Genomic DNA, 17571 nt, shown 5'->3' with positions numbered 1-17571 from the left:
AGTATTTGTGTGTCTATACAAACTTTTTATTTTTGTCATGATATTAAAAGAGTTGTCAAGTATCATTTTTATGCCACTATGGTATTGCAGTTTGTATTGTAAATGCTGGTATTGTGACAACATCATTAATTATTTAAAAAAATAAATTTAAAAAAATTTACAGTCGAAGGACCTATATCTTAGGGCTGGGTGATGTGGACCAAAAGTCGTATCCTGATATATTTAGGCTGAATATCGTTATACGATATATATCCCGATATTTTTATCGCAAAGTGAGAACGAATGTTCAGTCAAAGTCAGTCAAATATGACATGTCACAAGTAGTTTTATTGAAACTGTTTATTTAAGTGAACATAAATACTGTATAACAACAAGAGTACCTTTTTTTTTTTTTTTAAATCAAAGCTCCATAAAGTGCATATTTAAATAAAAATATCTTAAATAAAAATACCCTATGAAATAAAATAGGAAAAGAACAACAAACATTACAAAAGAACTAAATATGTGAACTATATCGATATATGCGATATGGTCTAATTTAAAAATGGATATATTTTATATATCGAAATATTGCCCAGCCCTACTATATCTCACCCTAGCCTTATGTTCTGTGTGTCCCTCCATCCCCACTCTACTTAAACAAACTGGAATATACAAGTGGACAAATCCATGCAAGAAAGAAAAAAAAACATAACAAAAGAAAAGATAATAAAGTACTTCCTTTCATAATAATACCTTCATTTATATAGCACTAAGGCTGCAACTAACGATTATTTTCATTATCGAGTAATCTGTCAATTATTTAAATGATTAATCGATTAGTTTTTTGGTCGATAAAATGTTGAAAAATATCAATCAGTGTTTCCCAAACTACAAGATGACGTCTTCAAATCTCTTGTTTTGTCCACAAACCAAAGAGCTATTCAGTTTATTGTCATAAAGGAACAAAGAAACCAGAAATATTCACATTGAAGAAGCTGAAATTAGATAATTTGGACTGATTGTCTTTATATAAACGGCTCCAATTATTTGATTGTCAAAATAGTTGGCGATTAATTTAATAATCGATTATTGTTCGATTAATTGAATAATTGTTGCAGCTCTATATAACACTTTTAAAAACAGAGTTCACAAAGTGCTTTGACAAAACAAGCATGAATAAAACTCATGCAAAAATGAGAAACCAACAATGAAGAATAGTAAAATAATAATAATAATAATTACAAAAAAAATATATATATACATACATATACATACATATATATATATATATATATATTTATATATATATACACACACACACACACACACACACACACACACACATATATACACATACATATATATATATATATACACATACATATACATATATATGTATGTATATATATATATATATATATATATATATATATATATATATATTTAGATATATATTTAGATATATTCATGTATATATGTATGTATAAATAAACAGAGAGCCAGTAAAGAGAAGCTAAAATCGGAGAAATGTGCTGTCATCTGTTAAAACCAGTAAGAAGCCTCGCTGCTGCAATTTGAACCAGTTGGAGGCGAGAGAGTGATTTGTGGTTTATGCCGGAAAGAACTGAGTTGCAATAATCTAATCTGGAGAATATGAGTGTACGTATTACTTTTTCCAAGTCAGAGCAGGAAATATTTTTTTTGATTCTGGATATGGTTTTGAATTGAAGGAAACAGGACTGAACTACTTTATTGATATGTTTTTCGAAGTTGAGGTTTGAGTCAGAAATGACTCCTAGATTATGGGCGGTGGGTGTTACGCTGTTGGCATAGGGACCAAGTGAGGTTAGGATGGAGCTGGTGTGGATGGGAGGATTAAGCAATAGGACTTCAGATTTTGAGTTATTTAGTTTCAGGAGATTTTGTGCCATCCAGCAGTTCACACCACATCAGTGTAAAACAGCGGCTAGGCTTCCTTACATATTCCAATGACCTTTTGTTTTCAGGACCGTGGAAACCAGAAACCTCCTTGTTTGTATGCGTTTACTGTTCTTGCAATAATTGATGTGTCTTTCAGAGCTCTGTCACAAACCATAATTATCTGTCGACTCAATCATGCCCTGCACCTATGGCTCTGCTTCACTTGCTTTCCCTACAGGGGACATTACACTTATGCTAATTAATCTTGGCTAATTTCTCCTTCACGTGATCTTCTTTACTGCAGTTATGGTAGTCAAAACTGTAAACCCAGACAAAGGCTCTATTTACATAGGACTAAGGGTGCTTTCAGACTGCTTCAAAGGATCAATATCAGAAAATGCCTGACAATTATTAATCCCCTTATTAGCAAATACCTCCGTGTTGCAAGAAGTAAAGAATCTTGAGTCTTACATTTCAGGATTTTTTTTTTGCATTCCCTTCCAATAACTTGCTATCTAACATCTTAGTTTGAACATGTGACTCCCTAAAGATGTTTAGGTATTGCATGTGTATGTGGCCCAGTGTCCTGTGACAGTAAAGACCGATTGTTCCAGTGTACTGAAGACACTCATGAATTATTGAAGACCTCTTACTGCCGCTGTTAGTCAGTAGATTCTCTCTGTCCTCCTTCTTTCTTTCCCTCTGTCGGTCTGTTTTCTTTTCTCCTTTTTTTCCCTCTTTCATCCCCCTTTTTCTATCTCTCCATCTTGGTTTTCCTGTGTAGCTGTTTTCTTTACTTATCCTCCTTTCTACCTGACAGTTGTTCAAGCCGTATCTCCCCATTTCACACAGTGTTATCTCTTCCTCTGTCTCCTCTCATTTATAATACAGGAGGCGACTGTTTGTGCGGTCTAATTAAATTGTACCTCTTTCTTTGTTACAATGAATGTTGTCTGGGTGAGGTTTAGATGGCCCTTTTTTTGCGAAAGCCTTATCTCAAATTGCTCAGCGTTTGAGCACACAGATGGGGGTAGAGAGTGAGAGCGAGGGACCTGCTTGTTTTGAACGTGTGTGTTAAAAAGCCTTTTCCTCTGAAACATGATTTAAAGTGTTATTGATGCCCTGTCAGAGCTGTATTGAAATAAGTGGAGTATTGTTGGCAGATTTTTATATTGTGAGTTGAAAATAACATGTTTGCCTAACTGAGATGGTTTAAAATAAGTGTATTTTACTTTTTGGTCCATGTGCGGCTGCGGAGGAAGGTATTTTTAGATAAAATGTGCAAAACTGGATACTGGCTGCAAGTTCTGTCTATACATGACTTATTATCAAGTGGTTTCCCTTCCTCTCAATCCCTCACTTTCTTGAATTCAGTCAGGAGTTGCCAAGAGTATCCATCCAACTGTGTGAGCCTTTTAACAAGCATATATTTTTTTCCATTCCAAATCTGACTTTATTTCCAGCTTCTCCTCTGATCCCTGAAAGTGTTGTAGACCTTTTCCACCCTATAAAATCACAGTAGGACTGTAAATGTTATCCAACTAATTAAAGAGCCCTCTTAAACAGATCCTATGTCCTGATTCGTTCAGGACATAAGATCTGTAATCTTTAATTGGCTTAAAAGGCTACATGTTGGTAGAGATGTGAAGATGGAAAGAGGCAGCTTGCATTGATTAGCAGCACATAAAGGTAGATGGATATATAAAGGGCTCAAACAAATGTCACAATCACTGCGCCCAGTGAATGGGGTGTAGTAGTAGGTGTGTGTATTGCGAGAATGGAAAGAGAGGAATAAGCCAGAATTAAGTTTGACCTACAGAATGTGGTCAGACTGAAAGGTCACACATCAGGCCTTCACTCCCCTGAGAACCTCCTAGGTTGAGATTCAGTTCGTCCAATTCTCCTGTCGCTCATCATTGATCTTGGTTGAACTGAGCTGGTCGATCTCCTCTGACTTCTGTCACGTTGAGACGTGACCATTGGGTTGGCAGGGGAGGGCTCCAGCTAAAAAAAAAAGATTAAAATTCAGGTTTTTCAGGCAGACATGGCTCTTCTTTTGCTCACATTGCAACATCACCTGATAGCATACTGCGTTTGCCAAATTGATTTGTTATAAAACATATACTGTATTGTAATGTGTACACATTACTTAAAAAACCTTGGTTTGTTGTTTTAACCCTTGTTTTTCCTTCTTTCCATCTTCTTCCAGATGAGGGTTACTACCAAAGTGGAAGGTTTCAGTTTGAAATAGACGTCCCCGAAGCCTATAACATGGTGGTGAGTGCTCCAGTTATGTCTCGTTATTTGGTGTTAAAAATGTATCCGTTTGTGTGTTTGTATGCATGCGCGCCTGTGTATTTGTTGTCAGCATTGTGGCAGCTTCCTGTTTTGGCCTGCTAAAAATAAGGACCCTTCCAGATCTGCTGTCGGATATAGTGTGTTCTGCTCTGTTGTTTTGTGTATGAAGCAATTTCTGGGAAGAAGTAGTGTATCCCTCCTATTATAAACAGCTGGCCTCAACTGAAAATGTGTGCATGGTGGCATCAATATTGCTTTTTTCCATTAAAATTAATTTGGATATCAAATTACTGGGCTGACAGTTGGTTATAGTTTGACATTAACCATGGCCTGATGGCCCATGGCCACACCATGAGCTCACTTTTTTCCGCCAAGCTTTCTTTGTCTGGTCTCTCTTGCGGACAGCTCTTACGCCTTTTCGACCAAGGCAGTTCCAAGGCCGGTTCAGAGCTGATGCCTAATCTTAAACCAGTTCTTTTTGACCTTTTTCACTGCCAAAAGAACTGGCTTCTGGCCAGGAAAACTGGATCCAGATCGGCACCAACTCTTTGCTGGTCTTGAATCACGAACCACTTACATCAGAGGCTGGGGCGGGATTATCTGACCAACAAGACCAACTAAAACATGTATCATTCATTTTATTTTATTTGTTTAACTGCAATGTGATTGATATGGGCTTGCGTTAGCTTATAACACCAATATCTACGTTCAGTGTTAATAAGAACGTAAAGGCTGTCCATAGAATTCAAGACAAGGAGCACAAATGTGTTGTACATGACGTGTTTGGATGCCAACGTTGTCTCACAAAGTCAGGAGCAACATTTGTAAAGAGACAATGCAGTCCGCCATTGTTGTTATTATACTTACTGAGAGAGTGGAGACGTATACAGACGTACACAATGATGAAATGACGTGGCTCTCGAGCCTGTGGAAAAGCAAACGGGTGTTGAAAGGGTTCACATGTTGAATTCTTTATTTTTAAGTTGACATTTGAACCAACCAAAGATGTACTTTGGCCATCAAATTAGGAAGCTTGGTGCTTATAAATATTACCATCTATCCTATAGTTTTTCTTATTCTCCGTATGGAAGACTTGCAGTTTGATTGTGGCAGTATGTTTTTTTCACTTGGCCTTCATGAATTCAAGTAACCACTTTCTTTGTCTGTTCCATTCATTCTTCCTGCACTGGCTTTATCTCACCCTGCCAGTATGCTTGTTTGTGAATGTGTCTTTTATTTGTGTCTGTATGTATCCCTACACATGTATGTCTGCCTTTTATTTCCATCTTTTGTGTGTTTTATCCTGTCCACCCACACACGCACACACACACACACACACACACACACACACACACACACTTCAGTTATCTCTACATTCAGCCATCCGTGGCAGTTTTATGATGCCTGCCACAGAATGATAAATAATAAACATTCAATCATGAAAGGTTAATCGATTCATAAAGTTGGGCCTGCTGGCGTTCATGTAGAGAATTACTCCTGTGGCACATATTGTGGAGGAGGAGTGTGCAAAAACAGAAAGTTTAGAACTGTTTCTCATCAGTTTATTACCTGTTATAAAGTCACATTTAATCCATATTGGGGTTAAATTGCACAGCAGTAGTTAAAGTGAGCCGAGGGGGATGATACTCATTTACTCTGCGAGTAATTATGGAGAGTAATTATAACCGCAAGTGAGTCTTAAAAAACACATCTCTGCCTGTAAGTCTACACTTCAGATGAGATGATGGAAAAAGTCTACAGCCTGGTTTAAAATCTTACCTGCAGCTCAGATAACAACATCCCATTGAAAAGTGTTTGATTGATTTTGCTTCATACATACAGGCTTTAGGTTAGGACTGTGTATGAGTCTCTATCCATCAGATTAACTAAAAAAGAGTTCAGCAGTTACACAGCACAGAAAATAACCAGAGCTGATTGAATTCAATAACAGCAGTGAGTAATGAGCCAGAGATAAACTGAACAAAACAATAGGTGTCCATTTGGAAGGGACCAACAGGTGTTTTGGGCTATAATTAATACCTGGGGAGAGATTGGGAATGTGTGCCAGGCAGAGTGGGAATTTCTGAAATCTGTGTTAAAATTGCTAGGCATGCAAGATACAGGTAATGGCTTTAAAATGAAATGTTGCCATTTGCCCGAAATGAAAAATGTCCACTGAGGTCAACTATGTCCTATACAAGTACAATGTCATTACTATTTTTTGGATATCTGTGGAACACTGTAGTCTGGAAAACGCCTACTCTGTCACTGTTGTTCCAATGAGTGCTCTGGTATTATTGTATCCCTTTCAGAAGCTTTGTTGAATTAATTACTTATCATCAAGTCTTTAAAAAGCACTTTTGTTCCATCATGGATTACAGTGAATGTCGTTTTTTAAATATTAATACATTGTTGTTATTATCATTAGCCATTAGCTGTACTACTACGTACTACAGAAGCAAGATATCAGAGGGTTTTAATTCCCCTGTGTGAGTGACTTGATGTTCACTTCAATTAGGTAGAAAAGAATATGTGCATTTATTGGCAATCGGCACAAATAAGATGGAAAATGTATGCATTTCTGATATCGGATGTATAAAAATAATCCCTAAAAATTACTTTAGATTCTGTGGAGAAAATTATCTTTTAACTATATCTAAACGGTACAGTACAATAGATACATTTGTTCCTTTAAATTTTTATTGTCTTTTAATTTATTTTCATCTCGATGCAGATATTGCATTCTGAGCTGACAGATTTGAAAAAGTGCAGGTTTGTGTGTGTGTGTGTGTGTGTGTGTGTGTGTGTGTATATATATATATATATATATATCTTGTAAGCTGGCTTTGAATTGTCAAACTGAAACTAAATTATTGAAGACACCCAGTGGGGGATCTTTGCCTTTTCAGACTTGAACACTAACTAGGCAAGTTTAAAGCCCCAAAACACAGCGGGACATGGAGCATATGCAGACACAGAAGGCACAAAAGCATCCGTGTTGACCAACAACAGTGAAAAGACCATCTGTGGACACTGGCCTGAGTTTTGAGGGCTGGTCTATTGGACTGAAGAATCTTCCAAAACTGAGGGAATATACTACATACAAATGTTCAAACCACATCACCACAGACAAAAATACTGTATTTTTTCATAATTATTTTTGTATGGTTCCATAGAAATCCTTTGAATTGTATAAGCACATACAAATTATATACAAAGAAAAGCTAACCATGAACAGTCATCAAGGATCTTACATTGGTCAAAGGCCTGATTTTACCTCAAAACACACAAATGTGTCTTATATTGAAGTAGCTTACAGCCCAGAAGCACATACCTGGTATTTATACTGGTCACTGATGAGGACTTGAGGCCATTTTTGGGCATTAGCTAAATTTATCTCCATTTACATCTGCAAAGACGTTTATTTATATATATGATCCGACAAGTGAATATTGGTGAGTCAAAGCTGATTATATCGTTCAATTAATTATTAAATAAAATAAAAAAATGCATCTCCCTCTCCTCCCTATTTTTGCCTTTCTTTCCAGCCTCCTAAAGTGAGATGTCTGACCAGAATATGGCATCCTAACATCACAGAGAATGGAGAGATCTGTTTGAGGTAAAACTGTCTACAGCTCCTTTATGGTTCACTAATGCAGCTCCTTCCTGCCTTTATCTCAAGTTGTTGTATTTTATTTTATTTTGCATTATTGGTCTAAATGGAAAAATGCAAATTTAACAGTATTTTTGCAGCTAGAGATCCATTCTCACCCACATTCCTAAAAAACGAACAGGCAAACCCTTAAATTATGTTCTTTTTTTCTTTTTGAAAATGTTAGTTTTGGTAGGGATAATAAATCAGTGGTACTGGAGTTTGTGATCTCTGAACAGGGTCAGTCATCAGTTATTGGTTTGACGATGATTTAGTCTCTAGGGGCAACGGAGAATATTCCTGGGCTTCCAAGGTAGCAGATGTCCAGGCCGAGACTTCCGCGTCCATGCAACAGTCATAGTTTACAGTCCGAGACTGAGAGAGTTATGAGATTTCATTTTGAGCAATCTAGTCCACCTCAATTTTTTCTCCTCGCAGGCTGTTTACCTTCATTCAACCAAAGCCTGTTCAAATGTGATTGGTCAATACTTAAACTACAACAGGACAAACATGGAAACCAGAGTGCAGAACTTTTTGCAGAACCTTTGGCATTGTGGGAGACAACAACATACGATGATCTGCCACAACAAGTTTTAGATAACATGGAAGTATTGTAAATAACTTGTTTCTCTCTTTCTTTTTCCAGCTTATTGAGGGAACATTCTATTGATGGCACAGGCTGGGCCCCAACTAGAACATTAAAGGTAAATACATTACATTTATTTCTAAGAATGTTGCTTTTATTTTAGAATAGTGATGTTTCAGAGATTTTTTGATTATGGGCATTTTCTGTAGAACAGAAGTAAGTATGAATTGATCTGTCTTCAAGTCTGGGTGAGGGATTGACCAACTGGACTTTACTTACTCTACACTGCATATGTGATAGAAATCTGTATTTCAACTATGTTTAGTTTCACAGTTAATCATGAAACAGCGTGCTTATAATTGGAGGCTGTGAAGTGAGAAATTGCATTTAGAAAAATCACAGTCCTTAAATGAATAAGAATTGAAAACACCTATTATTGGTTTTAAGGGTATTTTACATACCTTGTAGAGTTGTTGAGGTTACGTTTTTCAAGAAATCTAGCAAAAGTCTTGTTTAGGAAAGTGCTTATAATTTGAAAGTTTTTAAACTAGAAAATATATTTAGCAAAGTCCTTCTCGTTGTTCACATAGTTTGTTTAAAAACAACAACATTGATGTGCAAGTCTTTGAATAAACTGACGTCTCTGTACAGTCCACAAACTTTTCTTATATCTGTAGTGACAGAAACGAGAGCCCAAATTAGACCAATATCCATGGTCTTGTAACAATGTCTATATTGTGCTCAAATCTTGAAAGAGTTGATAGCTAATGGATGGATATTGTAAAACCCTGGTCTCCACTTAGCCATTTAGAACAAAAAAGGCCTGAGCGTAACACTCCCTGATGTAAAGCCTTTTCTTTATTCTGCCACTTGTGAGGCCTCTTAAAAAGACTGTGGAATCCTTGCAGGCCACTATGAAAAATCTCTTGCGTCTCCATGTCAGGTAAACTCCCCAATGAAAGGCTTTTCAGCTGCATATATAAGAGTATCTCCTCACGCTTTACCCTTCTCTCAATTGAGCACTTTTGCAAGCTGTTTAGAAACAGTTTCTGAAGTTTAAAGCAAGGACACCTCTGCTATCCCTATTCTAAAATTCTTTCTGAGGAAACTTTGGTGTTCAACTGTATATTATTGCATGGTGAAGCTCTGCCTTCCATGTTTAATTTTTGATTTAAACATTCCGGTCCAATCGACACTCATCGCTGTGTCTCTGCAGGGTTGCAAGGCAGAAGCAACATTCCTCTCAAGCGCTGCAATGGGGTGCAGTTGTAATTATGAAAATATGCAAATGTATGCATATTGGATGCAGTTGCCTTTAGAAGTGAAGGGACAGGGATTAGTTCAGAGGCAATGGATGCCTTTCCTACCTCCAGTACCAGATTTACAAGTCTAGAGGGTCATTGAGTAAATCCTCTTGGTAGCTCTTGAGGTCCCTGCCAAGACTGCTAGTTATTGTCAGGATTTGTCTTATCCTCCAGGGTTCCCTTCCTGTTCTTTGAGGCTTTAGAAGTTTGTGTCAATCCAGGTTATCCCTCTCCTTTCGCCCTCTATCTACTTTTGTCTGCCCACATTTGCATACTTGGGGGGGTTCTTCTCTGCTTTCAGAAGAAGCCATATTCTCCTATTCCTTCTTGTACAGAATAAAGAACATAGTCCACATAATTGAAAATTGTCAATCCATATGTTTCGATGTAACAAGTTTATTTTATTGCAGCATCAGCATGACATGATCATATTATGTTGCGCTCCACGTGATGTCAATCACATGATACACAAAGAAGAAATGGAAGACTTTGCCATGGAAACATGGCTCAAAAACAAATGGTTTTGTCATATTGATTTGTTGAATATGAAGTAAAATTTGGCCCCAGTGTGATTGCATTCTGTGTGTGATCAGATCCAACCTTTAGCTGGTCACAGTGGTTGCATTTACAGTTGAGCTGTGCAACTGGAACATCTATATCCCATCTTCAATTTTTTATACTACATTATCTGTAACTCTATTTTCAAACAGCCTCAGCTGTTTGAACCCACTCAGCCATAATATTTAGCCAACAAAACACCAACCGTTATGTTGCCATCACATTAAAAAACACTTTATAATTGGTATGTACGATGAACTAACTTGTTAGTGTAATCACATTATATGCTCCCTCAATAAATAATTGTAATATAAGTCTGTTTGACTTGTTAACAGCAGGCTTTAAACTCAAACTTTTACTTAGAAAAGCCAATTAATTCCACTGGAATCATTGTAATCCAAGGATTCATGCAAGGGGGAAAATGTATCTGTGCACATGTAGCCCATCGAGTTCAACTTAGGTGAACTTTGATGTGCTTACAGCACCGTTGCCCAATAGCAAGCTGTCTTGACAGTGCTGACCTTTAAGGAGATGAAGAGCTGGAGAGGATGCTGTTATAGTATACCACAGAGATCATCAACTGGATGTCCGTGGGCAGAATACACAGAATAATAGCCTAATGAATTCATAAAATGTGAGGAGGAATAAAATGCATTCTGGTATTAAGCATATTTACAATGACATTTCCGTAATCACAGTTTTTAACTATCACTCCTCAGTGAACTGCCTCCTTGGCGAAAGTCTGAGAGCATTTTGTGGTTAAGTATCTAGTTTTAGGAGTTTTAGTTTTAGTTGACACTGATAATTCATGAATTTATTAAGAAAGTGAAAATATCAAACAATGATAGGCTAACTAGGCAAAAGTACATTATATATGTTTTTCTATTGAAAGTCCAGCACCCACAGTGTCTACAAATGTAGTTGATGATTCCTTGTTTTCCAGCTGTGCTGCACTATTGACTTTGGACTAAAAACTGTTCCACAAAATAGTAAAGGATTGCAGACAAGTATGAAGCGACATTGATGGTCCAAAAAGGTCTTTTGAGTAAACTTTGTAAAAAGTTTTATCTAGAGCTGCAACAATTATTTGATTAATCGAACAATAATCGATTATTAAATTAATCGTCGACCATTTTGATAATCAAATAATTAGTTTGAGCAGTTTTTTAAAGACAGTAAGTCCAAATTCTCTGATTTCAGCTTCTTTTATGTGAATATTTCTGGTTTCTTTGTTCCTTTATGACAATAAACTGTATCTCTTTCGTTTGTGGGCAAAACAAGAGATTTTAGGACGTTGTGGTTTGGGAAACATTTTACTGACCAAACAACTAATCGATTAATCGTTTAAATAATCGACAGATTAATCGATTATAAAAATAATCGTTAGTTGCAGCCCTAGTTTTATCCCATTAGCGACCAAGCTAAGCTAATTGGTGTGCTAATGGTGTGTAATGTGAACAAAATACCACAGAGAAGTGAACAGAACAACAAAGAGACAATAGGATTGCATCATAGATACATTTGTCCATGGTAATCCACATTCAAACCTCAAGATTACATCTAGATTGGTATGACCTGAAGAAATAATACACAATGAACACTAAAGTGAAGTATAAATATATGTGTTGTGAATGTTTGTGGTTGGCAGCTGTTCCTGGAAAAATTCTTTGCTAGGGCAAACAACCATTTCCTCTGCATCACAGCCAAAACACACTTGTGTGGTTTACTGTAAAAGACCGGATTGTAATAAAACAATGTGGTAGACAATATAAACTAGAGGAAAAGGATGCCATTATGGCAATGCATTATACAGTTAAGATTGACCTTCTATTGACTTGAAAAACCACACATCTAGATATTGATTTCCACTATGAAGAAACTTCTAAAGACCTTTCCACTATGTTCTGCCAAAACTAATAGCAAAATACTCTCATCATAGTATCCAAGTTGCTTTGTCTTGTTTTTGTGTTCTGCTGTACACTACATTGACAGAATGCAATAAGGTACTCACTCTCTCTTTCTTTTCTTTCCTGACAATTATAAACCTCATGCAGTATATGTGGTGGTGTGCAGCAACAAGCATATACATGCCATCTCATTGGCTGTTCAATGACTGTAACACAGCAGTGATTATACTCAGTCCTAGTAGTGAGACTGCACACTCCAGCTTGTATTTCCTATACGTTCTCCTGATTACTTTCATGGAGGCCTGTACACTGTCTCTTAAATAATATATATTTTTTCATCACATACTAATGTCCTTTTCTAGTATTTGCTGACTCTTTGCTGATTCCCCAATTGAGCTTCCCCAGTACTGTGGTCATACAAATACAGTAGGGATATATAAAGAAATAAAAATATCCTCATGTCAAGTAACTTTAACAGGATTTGAAAATTAAACTTCAAATGTTTGGTTTGTGATTAGATATAATATCTTCCGAACAGTACCTTGATCTGAAATACCCACAAATAGCTTTTCTTTGACAGCATACGACCCAGTTTTGTGCATTTGCGGTATCCTGAATACATCTTGGCCTTGATTCAAGGAAATCACTGCAAGGAAAGCAGCTTTGCATACGGAATAGGTGCTTATCTTTCCCTGTGTTTGTGTTCATTACAGCAATAACAACCAGTGAGGACATAGCCAGGTTTGTGGAATATACTGTAGCTTTCATGTAATTGGCATCAATGCATTTTGTTCAGATGAATGGATTAAATCAGCTGTATCTACTCACTGTAAAAGTGGAGAGAAGAAAGTGGAGACATTTTAAACCTGTGGTGCAGCAAAGCAGTTCTGCAGTGGCCAGATAGATTGTTATGGCATGACCCCTGACCGACTGTTCTCACCCACTATATGAAGGTTTACCTCGGAAAAATAATGCAGGACAATTTGTAGGAAACTCACGTAATCGAGCCAGCAGGTGCTGCTTATTTATTGTCAGGCGGCGACCTTAGGCATTCTGTATGTGAATATGTCTCCGTCACTTACATCACCTAGGCAACCACATCCAGGAGTTTAGTGCCAAAGTAGGTTACCCTGTTCTCTTTTCCTAACCTTAACCACATAGTTTTGTTGGCTGAACCTTACCAAGTTGTTGATCATCACATGTTTAAAATGGCTACTGTGCAACTGTTTTATAACGTCTAATAGATAGTCATATTTCATAGAATAGCATTGTACACATTTTTGTAAGTTGTACGTACTGGTTTATGAGAATAAGTTGCAAAAAGGTGGAAAATCTCCAGTAAATTTCCAGAAAGTTTTCATGGGAAGTTAAGCTTGGGAATTTTGAAAATATTCCAAACCGTAAACTTTTCATCTGAATCATGGAAATGTCTGGGAATTTACTCAAAATTGGGGGTAATTTAAACAAACTATCATATCCAAACATAAACATTCACATTTTGTTTTGTCAGACATCCATGCAACATAATACAATTATTTGCATGTAGATTTGTAAGTAGAACTTTATCAAGTTTTAATTATTTTGTTGAACAATCAATTCTTTCAGTGATTGACACAAATGTGAATGGTGAGTTAAATATTACTCATTCCCCCAGATCCCACCCATTCAAAAATAAAGTCAAATGCCGTTTGTTCCCATAAATTCCCGTTAATTACAGAGGAAAGTTTCCAACAAATGTTGCAACCCTATTTGCAACGTCCAGATATAGCCATCTATCTCTGAGTTATTTGCAAAGTTTGTTCTTTTCATATGTTAATATATTGGGACAGAAATTGTAATTTATAAACCCAAATAACCCAAAGTGATCCATGACAAATACGCAGATAAAATGATGCACTTTTTAATGTTTATCTGTTTGGGAATCTGCCTAGTGATAGCTCTGCAGTGACTGTGAATGGTATGGAGCGATCAAGCAGAGTTCTCAGGTTTGTTGATATGGCTGTCATGCTTTTTGGTGACCATCCACTTCTCTCTTTCCCCTGTGCCTGATAGTTGGTGGATGTTTGTTTGTTGATCCGGGTCCAAGTTTAAACGCAGTCTACCGTTGTGTATTTAAATGTGGATGTGGTAATATGTGTGAGAGTTTGTCGGGCTTGAGTGTCCCTGTGAGTGCCCAAAAATATGTGAGAAAAAGCAAGTGCAAAAGCTGTGAGTCAGAAAGGATTATGTTAGTTTTTGAGTGGGTGATGATGTCCCCTCTTCACTGGTCACCACTCTTCTCCACTTCAGCCCACACACACACACACACACACACACAGACACACACACACACACACACACACAGTACTTTGCAATAATGGCTTATATGGTAAATTCAACACGATGTAGCATTGACTGCAGAAATGCAGTCATGTCAATCTCACCACTTTGTTGCTTTGAGTTTTGCTTTTTAGAGCAGAAATATTTAATTTAAACTGGTTCCCTTTCTCTGTTGTTTCTATTTAGTTTTGTTAAACTGCTTCAAACGCATATTATCATGTCTGGAGTCATAAAATACATCTCTGATATTTATTAGTTGAGTCATTGGTTACTATTTCCTCTATTTTTTAACATTGAAATGGACAGGAGAAGATTAAAATCGAGCAATTGTGATGTAGTGTGTTCAATGAAAAAATGTTGAAATAAAGTATACTCACAGCAGACAGAAAGACAGAGCTCTTGTTTGCATTGTTTTCAGTGTTACCATTTGGATTATTTATTGGATCATATGTTTCAATACATCTCACAAACTCAACCCTGAGTGTTCTGGCTGCAGTGAATGTTCCAACACTTGCATTGCATTCATCCGCAAAATCAATCAAATTCAATTTAAAATAATATACTGTCAGGTATAGAGAAAAAGCAATACATAGTTTATTGAGGTTAGTTCAGAATTATCTGCATTTTGTTTTCATTTGCATTTTATCACCCTGTATAAAGCAAAACAGACATTGTGCTACTTCAAAGCTTAATTTCATTATGCAAATTGCATAAATACATGTGTGTGGAATTAGAAAAAGATTATTGAATGGAAACCCTCAAAGCATCAAATTGAAATTGTTGATCAGCGAACCAGCTAACAGCTGTTCTTAGTCTGATTTCACTTTCCTGTCATTGTAAGCAGAAAACAGGGTAGAATGGAAGTCCTAGCCTACAGTATAAAAAGGCAATTATGATGCTGCCTTTGTTTTTAAATGTATAGAACCATACATAGCTCCTGGCAGACCTACTGTGCATGTTCCAGTGGCACATAGAAGAGTCCCATGGCTCCTGCTGAGAGGAGTTAAAGTTTATCATTTTAAATTTGCATGTTTTATGCTATTCAGCTGCTGCTTTATCTCAGGGGAAATGTTGAAGAAATTCAGAAATCCTTGTGAAAGTTATTACAGAATAATATATTTACTGTATATAGGGGTTTCCATCTTGGAGAACAAAATATGATAAGCTTTACCTGAGTGTCAAGCATCATTAAGTGGATATATTATTATTATTATTATTATCGTACATTGACATTGATAGTTGCTGTTGTACTAACTAGGGTTGTCAAAAGTATCGATACTCAAAAAAGTATCGATACTAAAATGTTGTATCCGGATACAATACTCACTTTCAAAAGTATCGAGTATCTGAAGCTTGTTATCAGAGTTGCAGTTTCGTTTTGCACAACTGTTTTTTATTATTCATATTTAACCTGTGGTTCTGTTCATTTTTACATGTTGCATTTTTGTTGTTAATGAAAATATTTCTGTAAAATTTTGGGGTCTTTGTTTTTATCCTTGTGGTATCGAAAATGGTATCGAATATTTTCCTGAGTATCAGTATCGAGTTAAAATTTTAGTATCGTGACAACCCTAGTACTAACTACTGCTGGGCTGTGCCACATGTGTATGTTTCGCAATTTGACTATTTGATCATTGACATTTTTTTCCATTTCTTTTTTCTTCCAGGACGTTGTCTGGGGATTGAACTCCTTGTTTACTGTAAGTTTTGCTTGTTTTTATTTTATTATATATGTAGTTTGAAACTAACTGCCTAAAACTGAAACTGAAGTTTCAATTGAAGTTTGTGCAGATTTTAGAAAAATGAATAGCTTGTATCTATGTAAAAACAGCTTTCCCTAAAATCAATTTTATTTAAATAAGGAAAACTCAGACCAGACTTCAAATGATTGAACCGAATCACGCAATTGCATCATTGGTTGAGCAAATAAATCCACACTCTCCAAGTTAGGAGCTGCTCACTGCATGTAGTTAACACCAAATAGATTAGTCCAAGCTCATATCAGATCAACCAAGGCCATTTTTTAAATCTCTGTTTACAGCTGTAATAAGACCATCATTTTTTGACTTGGGGGGAAATGATCTTTCTCATTATGAAGAACACTGAGATGATAGGGCAATTAAAAAAAGGAAATTTGATTACAACTACCCAGCTGGTTCTGGATGTCCCTGTGTGCCAAGCCTTGAGTTTTGTAGTAATTCACTACAAATTCTCCAGAAAATGAATGAAGATTACTAATCAGATTTAAGGTTATGTTGGGAAAAATGCTTAATTTTACTCTTTCAGAAGAATATTAAAATAGAGGCTAAAGGGCGTCCCGGTGGCTCACACTGGTAGAGGGCATACCATTAAGGCTGAGTTCTTCCTGCGTTGGACCCGGGTTCGAATCCGACCTGAGGTCCCTTTGCCGCATGTCCTCCCCTCTGTCTCCCCCTTTCTATCTATCACTTTCAATAAAGAGCAAAAATGCCCCCCCCAAAAAATCTTTAAAATATAGGGTAAAAAGAAAATGTTTTTTTAATAAATTGTCAAATGGAATGAAAGATATATGCAAAAATAGATAATTTAAAATAAGTTCTTTTAACATTTTTTGTGCAAAAGCAAGCAGCTGAAAGTAATCGAATTATTTAGTTTAGTCCAAAATACTTTAATTGCAAGCTTGCATAATTCCATGATCAACTGTGCCTTGAAAGTATCCACATGTACCCTGAGGTCAGCACTGTGTCTATGATGATAATGGTGATGGTAATCTGCATTGATGTGTGGTCATGCCCCAAATCTTACCTCTTAATCAGGAAACAACCTCTCAGGCCATCCTCCTTTTTATCTCTCTAATAACACATCTTCTCTGCAGCAACAGCATCATTATGATGTTTTGTTTGTCGCAGTTGCAGAATCCAGGGTGACATTGCAGACAGCAAATAGTGCTGAAGTGGGCAATATCTTCCTCAGCATCTTTTTTCTTTTATCGGGAAACAAAATATCAAGCACAGAAAGTATTGAACCCTGCAAAGTTTTGTAATAAGATGACAAAACATTTAAGAA

The 17571-nt window shown here is 36.5% G+C and overlaps 1 protein-coding gene across 3 annotated transcripts in view; it reads left to right on the top strand.

Annotated features, from left to right (window-relative positions):
* The window catches only part of ube2f (ubiquitin-conjugating enzyme E2F (putative)), a 53140-nt gene that overhangs the window by 18505 nt on the left and 17064 nt on the right, over positions 1–17571 (top strand). For 2 of the 3 annotated variants that reach the window (XM_059342970.1, XM_059342969.1), the window contains exons 5-8: positions 4112–4179; positions 7749–7819; positions 8499–8556; positions 16194–16226. In XM_059342970.1, coding sequence (XP_059198953.1) covers positions 4112–4179; positions 7749–7819; positions 8499–8556; positions 16194–16226 — 230 coding nt within the window. The remainder of the gene's footprint in view (positions 1–4111; positions 4180–7748; positions 7820–8498; positions 8557–16193; positions 16227–17571) is intronic. The other variant, XM_059342971.1, reaches the window with a different exon arrangement.

This window comes from Centropristis striata, chromosome 10, assembly GCF_030273125.1.
Source record: "Centropristis striata isolate RG_2023a ecotype Rhode Island chromosome 10, C.striata_1.0, whole genome shotgun sequence".
Lineage (NCBI taxonomy): Eukaryota > Metazoa > Chordata > Actinopteri > Perciformes > Serranidae > Centropristis > Centropristis striata.
Note: the sequence above shows the minus strand (reverse complement) of the source record. Positions and strands in the feature narration are given on the sequence as shown.